Below are 18838 nucleotides of genomic sequence, written 5' to 3' on the forward strand. Positions count from 1 at the left end.
CATATAAAATCATAAATATATAAAATTTTGAAATGTCTCCAAAAACAAAAAGATTCCATTTAAATTCAACTGATGAATTCTGCTCAATTTTCCTCTGATTCTAAGAGAATTTTCTTTTCTTTTTTTGTATTCCACCTCATGTGCTAAAGGACACTTACCCAGGTTATATTACATATAACCTGTGTCTGAATGAATGAACGTGAGTGAGGCTCGTTCGCATCTCCCTGGCTTGGGTATATCAGCTTTAGTTTGACCATGCTTCATCTGATAAAGAAAATGTAAGCAAAGTTCAACAAAGAAACAGTGCAGTTTAGGAAAGATCTTCACAGTCTTTCATTGTAGTACTCTTGGTGTGGTCCCTTCTTTTCCATCTCCCAGAGGAGTAACTGCATAAGTTCTGCTTTCTGCTCACCTGCCTCCTCATGTCAAATTTGGCATCTCTATTGCAAGATAATTGCTGCCTAGACTATTCAATTAGCTTTCAATTAAGTATTGCTCATTATAACTGCAAGACAGTAAAACATATGTCATTTGATTAGCCAAAAAATTCAAAAATAAATTACATCCATTTTTATGCCAACATGCACTTCACCTAATGAGACATTTGTCGTCTTGTTATAAAATTATTGTTGTTTCCCACTAGGTTTTCTTTCTGCTAACTTGCTAGCATCCAGCCTATTGGGAACATTTTATTAACCCTTGCTTTATTTACATTGCCTAGAGCTGACTGTCCAGTATAAGTAACATAAGCTGCATGTGATTTTGTAATAGCCATCGGTAATCAGCAAGATTTTACAATAGCCATGGCTAGTGGCTATTATACTGAATAGTGAGCGCCTAGATCTCTGAAGTCATGCAGATGTGCTTTGTCTCTCTAATCCTTTCAGGTGCTAGTGACCAGATAGTTTGATATGATCACATGATCATCTCTATTCCTGTTATATAGGATTGACTGACTGACAGGACAATTGTGGAGTGAACAAAATCTATATTTAAAAGACATTAAGACTCAAACTCAGGAACCAAGGCAGTAGAAAGAATTACAACATGGTTAATTCCTAAATAAAAAATTTATTAACTTTAAATAATTGTGTGTATTTACACATAATAAAAACAATCTCTTTATAGAAAAACCAAAGATTGTATGTGATCTTATTTCCTCTAGAGATATTTTAAGTGCCCGTAGGCAAAATTTAAATATTATAGGCAACAATTAATATTCATTTCCTATTGCTACATTAACTATCTAGAACAGAAAGTTATATATATATACACACAATAAAACTTCTTCATAATAGTAAGTGTTTGCATATCAGCTTAATCCCCGATTATTTACTGTGTCACTTTATATATCAAAATTTATTATCTATTATGGAACAGATGTCTCTTAATTTAACAATGTATTTTTTTCTGATTGTAACAGTATTTTATACTTACCTAAGAAATTTTTGAAAATAAGAAAGGGAAACCTGTTGATACATGGGCATATTTTCTTCCAATTCTTTTTTTCTGTAAACTTTTTCTGTTTCTTATTCTGTTTTAAAATTTAAAATTATAGCATATATTATATATTTGATTCTGCTTTCTTCCATTTAATATTATATTGTGACCATGTACATGTCACTAACTACCTTAAAAATAGAAGCTACATAATGTTCCATGATACAGATCAACTATAATTTTTTGACACTAGGGTTTTCCATCAGTTGTTCACTATTATAATTAAAAGTAAGGCAAATATATTTATTCATAAATCTTGACCACATCTCTGATTATTTCCTTAAAATTGATTTCCAGAAATGGAATTATTGGATCAGAAGTACCAAAGGAATACTGTATTCTCAGCTCCTTATGTCTTTTCCAGGGCATGGACACGCCAGCTACAAACACTTCCAGGCCCTGTGTAGAATCTGAACTGATCTTTCTATAGGAAGGAAGAGTGACAAATATAATTGGAAAATTGGAGAGAGAGGATACCTTCTTGTATAGGTATAGTTTCTGTGAAACACATCCCATCCCCTGACATCTTGGTTCACTTAGCTCTTCAGGTAAGATCATCAAGGTAGGGACCCCCACCACCACCACTCCAGCAAAGAGTGACTACCATTTTAAGCCTCAGGACCTGTAAGTGGGATGGGGTGGGAGAGGAAGTCAGAGTTAGTAGATCCCAAGGTCTAGGATTAGTTAAAAGAGAAGAGGCCCCAGTAAGTTCTCCAATTCATTTTACTCGATAGGCCTGTACTTTAGAACACTTTGTACTCCTTGATTCAGATTTGGACTCTAATTTATTTACAAAAATCCAAGAGGGGAAAAGAGTCAATAAGCAGAATTCAGGTAACAACTCTTCACTTAACCTCCAACAAAAGGATATAAAGCAAAAACTCAGGGAAGATAGACCAGCAAATTCATACTTAGAAATATTCCTTCTGCTCCAAATACATAGCAGTGATAAACATATACAGATATACATATGCAAATATATACATAAATATGTACTGGTTCAAAAACAGGAGGCAAATGGAACAAACATGGAAAAGAAATGCAAAATGGCACCTGGACTCTGTCTGGATCAAGAAGTAAATAGGAGCAATTAGAAGTTCAGCTCCTATGAACTAATGCAGAATAAAAGTGATCCACTAAGCCGGGCAGGGAATCCAAGCTTGATCCACTGCTGAAGACAGGGTTAGGTGAAGGATCTGCTATTCATGAAAGCAGACTGAAGAAAACTACTACCAGCTCTGCACACAGGTAGGCAAGCAGATTATAAGACCCATGGGAAGCCAATTTATTTAATAGATGAAACAAAATTCCAAAGAAAATGATGATATCTAATGCTAAGAAAGACATTTATTAAACTTAATACAAGTTTGAATTTATTCTAAGTGACATTAATTTGATACAACAGTCTGAATGACTTTTAAATAAACATCTTAGGTCCTTCAATGACATAAATGAAGGAAATTAAGCCATAAAAAAGAAAATTATCAAATAAAAGGAAGCAGAAATTTTTCAAAGGACAGGTGGACATAGAAAAGAGATAATTAGAAATTTTAAATATAAAAACATGAACATTGAAACTTTTAAAATCAATGAATAAGATGAATTTGAGAAAGAGTACGGTTGAAGAGAGAATTATCTAATCAGATAATAGTCTGAGGATTCATCCAAAGCAAAACAATGAAGACAGAAAAAAATAATACATACACACACTCACATATGTGCATGTACATACATACATAACACACATGCCTACATACGTCTAGAGTAGTAAGAGACGTGGAGAAAAATATTGAGAGATGTCAACATATTTGTAACAGGACTCTCACAGACTACAACATAGAAGAGCAATTTTTGCGAAATTAATGACTGGAATTTCTCCAGAATTTAAAACATATGTCCTCAAATAAAACATGGACTCCAACTTCTATGATAAATTAAAAATAAATTCACACTTAACTACAGACTGGAATTGTAAAACATCAAAAAAATAAAAAATCTTACAAGCTGGGAGAAAAGATATGTCATTTAAAAGAAATACCAAGATTGACAGGAGATTTATCTTTGCCAGAAAAAGATTTCAGAAGATAATAGAGTAAAATCTTTAAAGCATGGAGGGATAATAACTGTCAGTTTTGCCCTTAATATTTTTTGCGGTTTGTTCATCATGATCTCTCCAACATCTAAATGGTGGAACATATCAGGGTTCAATGTTGGATCTCTTCCTTTATCTCCTCTCACTCTCTCATGAGCTCATATAGTCTCATTGCTTTAATATACCCATTGTTGCATAATAAACTCCCCTAAAACTTAATGGCTTAAAGTAACAGTTTATTATCAGCTATCACTGTTCTGGGGGTGACATGCTCAGCTGGGCAGTCTGAGGCAGGAGGCATAGAAGGCTTATTCATTTACAGGTTTGGTACTTAGGCTAGGGTGGCTCTACAGTTAAGAGTCAGTTCTGCATTTCAATTTCCATGAAGGGTTCTAAATTCCTTACAGCATGGTAGTCTCAGAGTCCTAGATCTACTTACATGGTAGCTAATGCCCAAAGTAAATATTCAAGAGACACAGGCAGAAGCTGCAAGGGTTCTTATCACTCATCCTTGAAATTCCTAGGACATCACTTATGCCATGTTCTGTTGGTTAATCATTTCACTAAGGCTTAGCGTCTATTTTCAACAGAGCTGCTAGAGTGGTTACCTTAAATCTATGACAGATCATGTTACTGCTGTACCAAAACCCCCACTGTCTTCCTATATCATTCAGAAAAAAAAGCTAAGTCTTTACCTTGAATGACATTACCTTATGCACGCTGATTTTTGTTCTCCTTTGAATTTGTCTCAAAGTATTCTTCCCCACCCCATCCTCAACCTTCATCTTGCTCAGGCGCAGTAGACTCTTTGATGTTCCTTGAACACATCAGATATTGGATACCCTCCCACCTCAGGGTTTTGCTCTTATTTCCTCTACTTAGTCCACTCTTTCACCAGATATGTGCAGACCTTTTTCCCTCTCAATCTCAGAACTTTGCTCAGATATCATCTTCCTGTTAAGACTTCCCTTGCAAATCTGCCCACGCCCAACATTCCTCATCCCCTTCTCTACTTTATATATTCACCACAGGCATTGTGATCATTAAAAATACTATTAATTATTTAACTATTTAATAATTAATTACTGCTATCTCTGTCCACTAGACTGTAAGTTTATAAAAACAAGGATTTTTATCTGTTTTGCTTCCTGACGGAGCACACAACTGAAACAGTCTGGCATATTTTAGGTGCTCAATATACAGTGATGTGCTGGCAAACATTTAATGACCAGATCTCAAAACCAAAACCAAAACAAAACTTTGATTTGTAGCATTTGAAAATGTCCATGATGTATGTATTTCCATCATCCAGTTTCAAACTGTCACTGAAGATGGATTTGGGAAGCAATAAAGACAATTGGTTCTCATGTGTCAGTACAAGTGGACTCCAACATGCCACTGTTCTATTTATTTAAATAACAGGGGGTGGGGAAAGGAAGGAAGGAAGAAAAATGTACTTATATTATAATTCCAAATGGAGGGAAATAAAGACTTTTTTTTTTATAAACAAAGACCCTGGGAATTTACCACCCACAAACTCTCATTGAGAAAACTACTATAAAAAAATGCATGATTAGAGGGGGACAAGATCTTGGAGTAGATAAATGCTGTACTTGCCTCTTCCCATGACCACATTAAAAATCCAACTAAATTATAGAACAATCAACCTGGAGAACCATCTGAAGACTAGCTGAACAGAAGCCCTATAACTAAGGATATAAAGAAATAGCCACATCGAAATTGATAGGAGGGGCACAGATGCAAAACATGCTAACCCCATACCTGAGTGTGATGGTTGAGAATCAGGAGAGATATCATGCTCATGCCAATGCACCCTGAGCAGAGTGAGGGACCTGAGCCCCACACTGGGCTCCCCAGCCTAGAGTACCAGTGCTAAGAGGAAGAGCCCCCACAACATCTGGTTGTGAAAACTGTGGATTTTGTCCCCTTAAGTGAGATAAAAGGTTGCTGTAAATGCAGACAGCCTTATCCTCTTAAAGGGCCAACACACAGACTCACTTGCTCACAGGCACTCACTCTGGGTTCCAACACAGGGGTGGATGGTGATACTGGATGTGTCAGAGACATACAGGGAGAGACTGAGTTGTGTGGCTGCAAGGTGAGGCCTGGAGGGAGAGATGCCATTTTTCCTGTATAGAATCTTTCTCCCATCAACTGGTAGGCAGGCACAATTTTCCTGTGTTGAGCCCCCCTTCTGAATCTGCATGGGCCTTGCAAACTCCGCTTGCTCATCCCTGATGACTCCCTGGGACACTGCCCCCACCCAACTCACACAAGGCTGGAGGCTCTTTCTTGGCCAGCAGCCATGCCTGGCCCATGCTACAGTCTTTCTTGGACAACTCTGGGGTTTCCATGGGTCCCAGGTGAGTGATGGATTGCCTCAGTGTGCTCTGAGCCTTCAGTGAGAAGCTCCAGGTTCAGCACTGGCATCAAAGCAGAATGTACATTAATCTGGTGAACACCACTTGCCCCACCCTGGTGAGTCCCTGAGACACTCCCCCACCCCCCAATCGAGAGAGAGAGAGAGAGAGAGAGAGAGAGAGAGAGAGAGAACGCGCGCGCGAGAGAGACTTTGGTATTTTGTCCCATAACAGCTGCCATAGCGCGGTAGTACTCCGCTATCTCCGTGCACTGATTACTGGGAGTTGTAGTCTCTACCAGTCTGTACCAGCAGGCATGGCGGCCTTCATTGCAGGGGGCTGTGGAGCAGCAGTGGGACTGGCTTGGAGTACTGGAGCCGCCAGGACGCTGCTCCTTGCGCCGGCCTCTGTCGCCTGCCGTACGTGGAGTGAGACTTGCGAGCCCGGGCGCGGAAGGGCTAGGCTGGGGGGAGGCGAGCCTGGAAGCAAGGGACACCTCGGCGGCGGCCCCTAGTGGGACCGCGAGCTAGGGAAGATTGCAGGGTTCCACGCGAGCTCAGGACAGGCCCGAGTAGTGTTAACGTCTGTTGTCCGCTCCCGCAGGGGCCCACGCGGGGCCGGGCCGGCAGCAGAGCACTGGACCTTCCGAACCTGGCGCGTTCCGGCCGCCGCCTAAACCGGTTATCGTGGACAAGCGCCGGCCCCCGCGCCAGGAAACCAGGTGAGGCCCGTACCTGGGCGCGATTCCCGCGTTTTGTGTTTGTGCGCTCGCGGTCAAAGAGATCTCGGCTGTAAAGCGGACCCTGAACTGCCACTCTATGTACTTGTGTGCGGGATTGTTGGGCCCGCGTGTGAAAGCCAACTCAGGTTTATCTCCCTCGCTTCTCCCAAGCCCGTATTGAGTTTTCTCTGTAGTCTTATTAAACCCGAACTTCAAATAGGGAGGGATTCTCTCGATTTGAAGCTCTTTACACCAGCATTTGGCCTGTATCAAGAGTTTTTCTCAGAATCACGTCTTATTTTACCCGTTTACGTTCAGGAGTCAATCTTTTCTCGCCTGGGTGGAAATGCATTGGCCAGGACTCACCGTGTTTTCGTTTCCTGGCAAATGCAGTACAGTGGTAAAAATTTCCAGTAATTTGTGTCTGAAATTTACTCTTCAAAACAGTGTGCTTAAAAATCTGTTTCACTTAAAAGAATGCTGGTAACGTTGGAGGTACCTGTAAATTTAGATGACCTAGGAGTTGCAGAAAGTGTTTCTGTAGACCTGTATAATAACCTTCTTAAAAAGGCAGTCTTTGGGAGGGAAAACTTTAGGCTTTCCCTAAAGCCTAAGATTATAGGCTTTCTGAAAGGACTCTAGGTTGTTGATTGGATTATTTCTGCATGCTTGTGTGTTTGTTTAACATTTCAAATATTCTATGGTCTGAGTTAAACTTGAATTTATGGAAACTAGAGATTTATAAAAGACTTCCTTATACAACTTTTTTTTTTTAAGGTGGAAAAGGAATATCACTCTTAAATGATAACACTTAATTCAGTCAAATAGAATGTAAATTGTATAACTACTTTGGGAAACAATTTTTAGTAAGTTTGAAGTTGTGTATACCTTTCCACCCAGGAGGGTATACAAATTAAAGAAAGTAATAAGTACAAGGAGATATGTACAAGAATGCACACAAAAGTAGTGTTTGCAACAAGAATTCAGAAGCAGCCTGGATGTCCATCAGTAGGTGAATAGGCAAATACATTCATATAATGAGCTGTTATACAGCAGTGAAAAATGGATGAACTAAAGCTGACAAGGATGAACTTCACAAATATGATATGTGAAAAAAGCAACCTACAAAAAAATTGATATAGTGTGGTAGCATTTTTATACTGACCAGACATACACGCATATACGCATATATGTGGAAAGTATAAGAAAATGTACAGGGGAAATTTTCCACTTTCACAGAGCAGTCAAACCTAGCTTTCCCAATAGTGGTACAAACTGATACTATGTGCCTCCTGATGTGGCAAAATAAGATCACATCATCACCTCTGTAATATTTTTACCAAAAATGTTTAACCTTAGTCTAGGCATGTGGAAACAATAAATAAATCCAGAATCCAGAGATGGCCTATAAGACAGTAGGCTTTGATTCTTCAAAAATGTGTTATAAAAATACAAAGATGGGAAATAGTTCTAGTTTAAGAGACTAAAGAGACTAACAACCAGATACAATGTATGAAGGTTGATTGTAGCTTGGATTGAGTAACAAACAGCTGTAAGAGACATTTTCCAGGACAATCTGGTATATTTAAATAGGAACTATGTATTAGATTATATTACTGAATTAATGTTGAAATTCTTAGATGTCATAAAGGAATTGTAATAAATGTAGGAGAATGTCATTCTGAACAGAAGCCTTCTAAAGTATTGAGGGATGAAAGGCCCTGCAGCTTGCCATTTGCAAATGGTTCAGGAAAAAAAATTATATATATATATAAAGCAAATAAATAGCAAACTAGGTGAAGTATATATAGGTGTTCATTGTATTACTATTTCAACTTTTGATAGGTTTGAAAAATTTCAAAGTAGAAAATTGAGGAAAAGGAAGAAATTCATAGGAATAATCGCCAAATTTGGTTAATTCCATCATAGTAATTAACTGTGGGGGTAGGGAGGGATGCACAGGTGCTCCAACCACATTGATAATTTATTTCTTGAGATGGGTGGTAGGGACATGAATTTGGATTGTAGTATTATTTATACTTTTCTATAGATTATTCCATAATAAGTTTAAAATCAGTTAAAGACGAGAATAGGGAAATTATTTTTAAAGTCAGTTTGCAATTGTTGATTTATGTGTTTATAACTTTTCCAGCATAGTTTATTGTAACATGTACAGCTCAATGTGAGGCCTGTGGTTATGGTTGCAGGCTTTGGAGTCTGCCAGATATGGCTACATGTAAATCTTGACTTGATAAGTTTATAGCTAATATAATAATAGGTCAGTTATTTACCCTCCCCAAGCTTAAGTTTTTTCATCTGTGAAAAAAAGATGACACCAAAGCCACCTGGTTGTCGTAAGGATTAATTTATGCTATAAATGTTTAATAAAGCTTTTAACACAATGCCAGGTGAGTACTTAGGGTGTTAGCTAACTGCATAAGCACTGACAACAATTTTAGAAATAAGATTGACTTTTCTTATGTAGTGAGGGAAGAATAAAACACTTCAAACTCATAATCCTTTTTTAAAAAGAAAGCAACAGATTTTTTTAATGGTCTTTAAAGTTTGCATTTAATTTTTTTTTTTCCTGCAGGTTCTTGAGTCCTGAATTCATTCCTCCAAGGGGAAGAACAAATCCTCTGAAATTTCAAATAGAGAGAAAAGATATGTTAGAAAGGAGAAAAGTACTCCACATTCCAGAGTTCTATGTTGGTCAGTAAGAGCTGGGTGCTTTCATTATTAGTGGCTTGCGGGTTAGTTTTCTTGGCATAGAGAAGTTTGTTTTTTCACATATCTGGGTTTTGCCCATATGAGGTACTTATTCCTAATATTAAAATCTTCAGGAGGTTATGAAGTTATGTAGAAATGCTGTTGCTTGTTTCGTATGCGAAAGTTCATGTCACTTTTGAATTTATAGGAAGCATTCTTCGTGTTACTGTGGCTGACCCGTACGCCAGTGGAAAAACCAGCCAATTTCTGGGGATTTGCATCCAGAGATCAGGAACAGGACTTGGAGCTACTTTTATCCTAAGAAATACTATCGAAGGACAAGGTAGGTTCCATTTCATTATTTTGATTTTCTGGAAAATGTGATCTCAGGATTCTTTTTTGTTTTCTGCGTCCTGGGATAAGACATCTGGAACTTGCAAGTGCAGGGGGCTCTGACTGGTATGCGAATTGTGGCTGTTGATTAAATACAGTTGGTGCTCTGCTTTCTCTTGAAGACTTCTTTCTTCTGTTACAGGGACAACAACCATTAGAAGTAGACTTTCCAAACTATGGCAGCATCTCATAGGAGGAGACGAGTGACTATACAGCAGTGTGGGGACATACATTTTAGGCGCAAATAACCCATCAGAACATTGTAAACATAATGATGTCCTTATGAGTTACTTTCTCCTAAAATGAATGGCCCCCATTTTGCTTTATATTACACCAGTCACCACAAGAATCAGTTTTATGAGAATCAGAGGAATTTTTAAAAAGCCAAAATTATGTTTGCTGTGCCTAATAAGGCAGAGGAACAAGTGGTAAAATTTTAGAAAGATTATGAATCAAAATGGCCGGTTATGAATCAAAATGGCCAGAACAGTGAAGTTTTGTACTTAAAGTTGAATGCTTCATTGTCTCCAGCAGTGAAGTGTTATATTCAAAAGAAATTGAACGTACGAGAGTGATTGCTGTGGTCCTTATCCTGTAATGACCTGGGTGCTGTGCGTGTAAGAGCTCAGCAGGAATTGGCTGACTGATCAATTGATTGAACTTGTGCAATCGGGTTGCATATTTGGGGAAACCTTGTCATAGAAAGATATGAGCATAGGTGTGAATCAGAAAAACCTGGGTTTGATTTTCTTCTTTAAAGTTGAGATAATAATAGTTTCTATCCCCCAGGGTTGTGGTCAGTGGATTGTACATGAAATGCTGGACACAGAATACTCAGAAGTCTTAGCTCCTTCTGTTTTGACTGTCACCTGCCTGTACCTTTCCCATTGATACTTCCTTTTTTGGTGGTGTTTTCTAGCCCACTGGCTTTAAATACTACCACTATGATGACAATTCCCAAATATGTATCTTGAGTACTGACCCTGTCCAGTTCCAGATTCACATGGATAGCTACCAATTTGGCATCTCCATCTGGATGTCTTTCAAGCATAAAACAAGTTCAGAAGAACTCTTTATTTCCCCTCTCGGTGTGTTCTTTTCACGTTTTCTTCTATTTCCATAAATGGTACACTCCCCACCCATTTACTTAAACCAAAAACTTAGGTGCTGTTTTTCATAGTTCTCTTTCACCCATCCAGTCAACCAGCAAGTTTTCATGGCTCAGTCTCCAAAAAGTGTATCCCAGTTTTGTCTGTTTCTCCATCTCCGTTGCTGCTGCTCTTGTCCATGCCACCAGCCGCTGCTTGTATTACTTTTCTGGCCCCCCAGGTTACTATGCTTCACACAAATGGGCCTTTTTCTGGTTGTACCAACATGGCACACTTGTTAAGATGCCAGGGCCTCTGCATGTGCCATTCTTTCTGTTTGGAGTATTCTTGGCCCTCTGTTGTATCAGTGTAAATGTCCTCTTTTCAGAGAGGCTTTCTCTGACTGTGCTATTTAAAGTTGTTCCTTCCCCAGTCACAATGTCGTCACCCTGTATTGTTTTCACTATATGAAATTATCCTGTTGGTTGGTTTATTTATTGTTTGTCATCCACTAGACTAAGTTTTATGGGAGGAGAAGGATCTTACCTGTTTTGTTTTTGCTATAGGCACAGCTCCTAAATCAGTGCCTGGACCAAAATAGCTGTGTAGTAAATATTGGATTAAATCCAGGTATTAAACAATAGGTGTTAATGTTCATATATTTTACTATTTGTATTTCTCTTGGGATTATTTCAGGAAACCTCAGAATACACTCTTGCCCTTAAGTGTTTGATGATACAGATGATATATCTTAAATTATTACTTGTAGCATCTTGGAAGCACTCAAAGTTGTTCGTAGCTTGCTTCATGTGAAAGGTTCTAGAGCAGGGGTGTCAAAACTGCACCCGCGGGCCAACTGCGGTCCGCAATCCATTGTTAATTGGCCCACAGCAAATTCCAAAAATATAGGTTACTTAAATAAACCAGGTGAGGCAATACGTACTTCACCTCGAGTGAGTGGCCCAGCTGTTTGTATATTTTACCGCATATGGCCCTTCGTAAAAAACATTGAAAACAGTTTGGACACCCCTGTTCTAGAGTGTTACAAACCTAGGCCATTCTTAAGAGGGCTTCTAAACCAAAGTTGGAACTGAAAAATATACTTACTCTTTTTGCATCATTAATCCTGTTGCTCTTAATGTAGAAGATAGTTTTATTTAAGTAATTGGGAAATAAACAACATGACAGAGTGAAGAATTTACTCAAATTTTTCTCCAACTAAGTTAATGTTATCAGAACTGAAGAGGTACGTGACAATACATGTGACGCAATATATTTATGGAAGACATCATTCTTTTGACTCTGTCATTCTAATTCCAATTTTCTTATTTTTTAATCTATATGAATTTTAGTTTCTTTCAATCATCTTCATTTTAAAGATTACAAGTTCATGTCACATTTCCTATGTGCAAAACCCTGTGCTAGTTCCTTTACGAAATAGTTCTTACTCTAGTGTGAGGTTTCTGCCGGAATCAGGATTCACACTGTAAAAATGTTATTTTTCTCTTTTTTAGGTGTTGAGATTTGCTTTGAACTTTATAATCCTAGAATCCAAGAGATCCAAGTGGTCAAATTAGAGAAACGGCTGGATGACAGCCTGCTATACTTACGAGATGCCCTTCCTGAATACAGCACTTTTGATGTGAATATGAAGCCAATAGTACAAGAACCTACCCAGGAAGTTCCTGTTAATCAGGTATATGTTGTACCTTTGGAACTGAAAGTTCAAGTATAAAATAAGACTCATCTTGCTGAAAACTTTTAGAAGAATTTTGCTTATAACTATCAGCCTAATTTATTATTATTTTTTTAACTGTCTTCCTTAGCTGAAAGTAAAAATGAAGCCTAAGCCCTGGTCCAAACGCTGGGAACGTCCAAAATTTAATATTAAAGGAATCAGATTTGATCTTCATTTAACTGAAGAGCAAATGAAAGAAGCTCAGAAATGGAGTCAGCCGTGGCTTGAGTTTGATATGATGAGAGAATATGATACTTCAAAAATGGAAGCTGCAATCTGGGATGAGATTGAAGCATCAAAAAAGTCCTGATCTGAGAATGAATTTAGCTACTTGCAGAAGATATACGGACTCACAGAAGATTTTTTTAGAGACCAGTTTAATTTCATGTATAAAGGACATAGTCATTAAATCAACTAAGCATTCATTATTTTATGAATACTATTTAAAAAAATAAAATTAGCACATCAGTTTATTACTTTAAAAAGAAAAATGCATGCCAAGTGGTCCGGTGTCCATTCTCTTACTGGAGGCAAAACTACAATACAGTCAAACTATTACCAGAATCCTCTGCATTAAGCCTGGAATCTGAACAAAGAAGTGGGTAGGATGATTTTTACATCTGTGACATACATTATGAATACATAAAAATGCAAGGTTTAAAGAATTGTAAAGTGAGCAGTCATGTATCTACCATCAAATTAAGAAGTAAAACTTTTAGTAATACTTAAGAAGGTTAAGAAACAGGAGACTTAGGATCTAAGGAGATTCCTGTGTGTCCGGAATTGGATCCCTCCCCTCTCCCAGTTGTAGGCACTGTCCTCACTTTGTGTTAATCATCCCCTTGCATTTCTGTTAGTTTATTATGTACTTATGTATTCTTAAACAATATATTCAGTTTTGAAAAATCTGTTGGCAGGTATAATAATTGTCATTATTACGTGAAGGCTTCAGGGAGAACATAAAGCGTTTGGGTCATCGTCTGGCTTCAGTTTCCATGGAGTTTACAAAAATCGCTTTTGAGAAAGTTGCTGGCTAAGGTCATGAGTGAGTTCTAAATAGAAGGCTCGCCATGGCATTTGGCAGGGCTAGCACGTAGACTGAGAAACTGACGTCTGGCAGAAATGTTGGCGGGAGTAGACTGGTCTGTATTTTCTAGTTCTCAGCTCATGATGAATCAAGCCCCAGCTTGTAGGAGGGGATCAAAACTACTTCTGTAGGGTGATGTGAGTGTCTTGTTGCGAATGGAATGGAAAGGTAGCATGTAATCAATCCTACATGGATAGTTAGGGCCAGGCTCTCCTGGGCAGGTTGTTCCACAGGTAAAAGTATGGTGGTAGGATGGATGGGTCTGGATGAGGGCGACCCTCAACCTGTCTTGCATCGCTGCTCAGATCTACGCGCTCGTGCCCAGTTATTTTGGGTTTTGCATTCAATGGTCTGTGCTGATCTGTTTTCTGGATTCTTTGTTTTTCATTTTATTGGCTACTAACTCATTTTGGTGGAGCACAACCTTTGGTATCTTCTGGAGGAAGTATGTGTGGAGGTACATTTTTGTAAACCTTGCATATCTATCATACTTGATATTGGATAAAATTTGGATGGGATGTAATTTTCCTTCAGAATTTTGAAGGTATTGCTCCAATGTCTCGTTCCCAGTTGTGATGAGAAATCTCACGCCATTTTGATTTCTGCTCCTTGTATGTGACTTGAAAGCTTGTAGAATGTCTTTGTCCTTGGGGTAATGAAATTTCAGTGATATGTCTCGATGTGGGTCTGTTTTAATTCATTATGTTGGACATTTGATGAACACTTTCAATATGGTAACTCAAATCTTTCAGTTCTGGGAAACTCAGTGTTCTGTCTTTCTGGAACTGTTTTCATGTTGGATTTCCAGGACTAGATGTCTGTTTTTCTAATCCCACCCCTGCTCCCATCTCTGTTTTTTTTTAGGTCTTTAATTCAGTGTTGCAACTCTGTTATCATATTTTTAAATCTCAAGATCTTTGATTTCCGAAAGCTCCTTTTCTTACATAGTATTCTGTTCTTATTTTATATTCTTGTCTATGGTTTTGTTTTGTTACCACTGAGGATATTCATGATAGTGTTGATGTTTTTTCTTGTGAAATTGCTTTTCTACAGCATCTATTTCCTGCAATTTTTTTTCTTTCTGTGGGTATTTATTTCTTTTTCTATGTTTTAGGCTATGCTAAGACATTTGGCAATACTTGATTGTCTTCTTATGGTTGACTAGTAGACTAAACTGATTCGAAGTTGGACTTGTGGGAAGGGGTTCTCTTTAGGATAATCTGGGTGGACTTTTTTGGGAAGTCCTCTCCATGTGAATGTCTTGGTTTGGTCAGACTCTCCAGAATAGAGTTTTCCAATCTTCCTCGAGGGTAAGACTCTCTGCCAATGTTTTGGGAGCCACACTGGGGAAGAAGTTTGGGATTTCTGACACTGTACACGTATATGGACATCCTGTCCACCCCCACTCCCCGTTTGGCTTAGGAAACCTCTGGACTTCAGCTTGTGTGTGGGTGGGCCAGACAGACCTCCAAATAGTTTTCATCAGGTTATTTTAGCTATTGTCCTTCACCCCAGTTGCCGAGGTACTGGATCTGCCAGTGGACAATTCTGAGGAGTGAACTGGGTTGATTTTCACCATTGTCCACTCCTGGCTTGATTTGCCTTTCTTTAGTCTGCTAATCCATCCATATCCTTTTTCAGCTTTCAAAATTTTGTTCTGGTTGTTTCTTGTTCTGTTCTCTCCTGTGGTTTTATATGTCATCCATATGCTTTCCAACTTTCTTACTGCTTGTACATTGTCCTATTTTTTCTCCTTCCTGTGGATTTGTCTTTGTCCCTGTGGTATATTTTAATGGTCATTTGAATAGTTCATCTGACAAATTAATTCATAGCCACTTTTCCACTAATAGTGTTCTTCTCCAAAATAAATTTTTCAGACACTAATGCTTGAGGTTCTCAATATTTAGGGCTTCCCTGATCCTTTTCACTGCGAGATGTTACACATCCATCAAATTATTTTCAAAAAGCAATGGACATGCCATCATTCACTTATTTAGATTACTTGCTGAGATAACCTGTCAAAATAAAATTTTACCATGAGCCTATATTCTATATTTTTCTTTTAACTTGTTGGAAGATAACCAATGTCTGTTCTCATTTTACATTGATAAACACACTTCAGTCTTCTTGGTAAAAGGGCAGCTGAATGATACCTATCAAGATCTAAAGCTGTGTAAATGTATGATCAGCTCATAGTACGTGTACTCATACCAGTAATGTTTCACTCTAAGATTGTCTTTAAAAGTCTTGTGAATTTTCCCCTAGAAACAAAGCATATCTTAATACATTAAATATGGGTAGTATAACAAATTTTTATTGTGGTAAGACATACATAACACAAGATTTGTCATTTTAGCCATTTTAAAATGTACAATTTCAGTGGAATTAATTACATTCATAATGTACAGCCATCACCACTATCTCCAAAACGTTTTCATCACCCCAAATAGAAACTCGAAACATTAAGTAATAACTCCCTATTGCTCCCTCCCCTCAGCTCCTGGTAAGCTCTAGTCTCTATGAATTTGCTTAGTCTAGACACTTATAAGTGGAATCATATAATAATTGTACTTTTGTGTCTGGCTTATTTAATCTATTTTCAAGATTCATCCATGTTGTAGCACGTATCAATTTCATTTTATGGTTAAATATTATATACCATATTTTGTTCATCTGTCTATTGATGAATACAGGTTATTTCTACCTTTTGATTATTTGAATAATGCTGCAGTGAACATTGACATACAAGTATCTCTTTGAATTGCTGTTTTTATATTCACTTTAAATATACTCCAAGTATATACCTTGGAGTGGAATTGTCGGATCGTTTCATATTTTTAAATTTCCCTTATAATTTCTTTGACCCATGATTGGTTCAAGACTGTTGTTGAATTGCCACATATTTATGAATTTTCCACTTTTCTTACTGATCTGTACCTTCATTCCATTGTGGTCAGAGAAGATACTTAGTATGATTTCAATCTTTTAAAATTTATTGAAAATTGTTTTGTGGCCTAACAAAGGGTGTATCCTGGAGAATGCTCCATATGCATTTGAAAAAAATGTGTATTGTGTTGTTACTGGGTGGAATATTTTATATACGTCTATTAGGTCTAGTTGGTTTTAGTGTTCAAGTCTATTTACTTACTGATCTTCTGTCTAAATGTTTTTTTCCAATGGAATATTGAAGTTTCTAACAACTATTATAGAACTATCTAGTTCTCCCTTTAATTCTGCCAGTTTTGCTTTATATATTGTTGGGCCCTATTGTTTGGTGCATACATTACTATAATTATTGTATGTTCTTGATAAATTGACTCTTTTATCAACATATACCCTTTTTTGTTTCCTCTTTGTAACAATTTTTGGCTTACAGTCTATTTTGTCTGATGCTAGTATAGCTAGGCTGCTCTCTTTTGGTTACTATTTACATGGAATGTCTTTTTTCATCCTTGCACTTTCAACACATTTGTGTCTTTGGAGCTAAAGTGAGTCTTGTAGACAGCATATAGCTGGGTCTGGATTCTGTGTGTGTGTGTGTGTGTGTGTGTGTGTGTGTGTGTGTGTGTGTTGTGTGTATCCAGTTAGCAACTCTTAGCTGTTTGGAGAGTTTAATCCATTTATATTTAAAGTAATTAGTGTAATGAAGGACTTCTACCATTTTGTTATTTGTTTTCTTTATGTCTTAGTACCATTTTTGTCTTTCATTTTCCTCATTACTGCCTTCTATGTTAAAATTGATTTTTTTGTAGTGAACCATTTTGATTCTCTTCTCATTTTATTTTATATATTTCTTAAATGTTTTGCAGTTACCACAAGATTTCATTTAACATCCTCAATTTATAATCTAGTTTGAATTGATACCAGTGTGACTTCAATAGCATACAAAATCTCTATTCCTATAAAGCTCTGTTCTCCTTTTATATTATTGATGTCACAGATTACATCTTTATGTATTGTGTGCCCAGTAACACAGATTCATAATTATTTTCTATCCATTTGTCTTGTAAATCACGTAGGAGATAAAAAGTGGAGGTACCAAACAAATTGACAATAATACTAGCTTTTATATTTTCACATGTATTTACCTTACTGGAGATCTTTATTTCATCATACAGATGGAAGTTACTTACTGTCTAGTATCCTTTCATTTCTGCCTGAAGGACTCCCTTTGGCATTTTGTGTAGGGCAGGTCTAATTGCAATTAGCTCCCTCAGGTTGTGTTTATCTGGGAATGTCTTTATTTCTCCCTCATTTTTGAAGGACAGTTTTGCCAGATACAGAATTCTTAATAAAAAAAAATACATATTTTTTTCCTTGTGATGAGAACTCTTAGAATTTACTCTCTTAACTTTAAAATACACCATACAACAGCGTTAACTGTAGTCATCGTGTTGTATATTACATCCCTAATACTTACAACTGGAAGGTTTTACCTTTTGATCACCTTTATCCAGTCTACCCACCCCACACCTCTGCCTCTGGTAACCACAAATCTGAACATTTTTTCTACAAGTTTTTGTTTCTGTTCCACATAAAAGAGAGATCATACAGGCTTGCCGGATGGCTCAGCTGGTTACCTCTGAACAACAAGGTTGCCGTTTCAATTCCTGCATGGGATGGTGGGCTGCGCCCCCTGCAACTAAGATTGAAAACGGTGACTGGCCTTGGAGCTGATCTGCGCCCTCCACAACTAGATTGAAGGACAACAATTTGGATCTGATGGGTCCTGGAGAAACACTGTCCCCCAATATTCCCGAATAAAATGAAAAAAGATCATACAGTATTTGTCTTTCTCTATGTGACTCATTTCACTCAAGAATAATGCCCTCAAGACTCATCCATGTTGTCGCAAAGGTCAGTATTTTTTATGGCTGAGTAATATTCCAACATATGTATCTCACAACTTCTTTATCCATTCATTTGTTGATGGACAATTAGGTTGTTTCCTTGTCTTGGCTACTGTAAATAATGCTGCTGCCATCATGGGGGTGCAGATAATCTTTTGACGTAGTTGTTTTGTTTCCTTCAGAAATATACCCAGAAGTGGAAATGCTGCATCATATGGTAGTTCTATTTTTAATTTTTTGAGGAACCTCCATACTGTTTTCCAAATGATTGTACCAATT

At 37.5% G+C, this 18838-nt stretch overlaps 1 protein-coding gene across 2 annotated transcripts; it reads left to right on the top strand.

Annotated features, from left to right (window-relative positions):
- Positions 1-6266: 6266 nt before the first annotated feature.
- On the top strand, positions 6267-17042 carry MRPL19 (mitochondrial ribosomal protein L19). Of its 2 annotated transcripts, none has more exons than XM_019719683.2 (6): positions 6267-6392; positions 6577-6694; positions 9288-9406; positions 9612-9746; positions 12399-12580; positions 12711-17042. In XM_019719683.2, exons 1-6 carry the CDS (start codon positions 6290-6292, stop codon positions 12930-12932), a joined length of 879 nt encoding a protein of 292 aa, XP_019575242.2. In that variant the 5' UTR covers positions 6267-6289; the 3' UTR covers positions 12933-17042. The 2 variants fall into 2 exon arrangements, with proteins under 2 accessions (XP_019575242.2, XP_074188341.1); XM_074332240.1 differs by having other exon boundaries at positions 6267-6401; positions 12711-13117.
- The last annotated feature ends 1796 nt before the right edge of the window (positions 17043-18838 follow it).

This window comes from Rhinolophus sinicus, linkage group LG05 (assembly GCF_036562045.2).
Source record: "Rhinolophus sinicus isolate RSC01 linkage group LG05, ASM3656204v1, whole genome shotgun sequence".
NCBI lineage: Eukaryota > Metazoa > Chordata > Mammalia > Chiroptera > Rhinolophidae > Rhinolophus > Rhinolophus sinicus.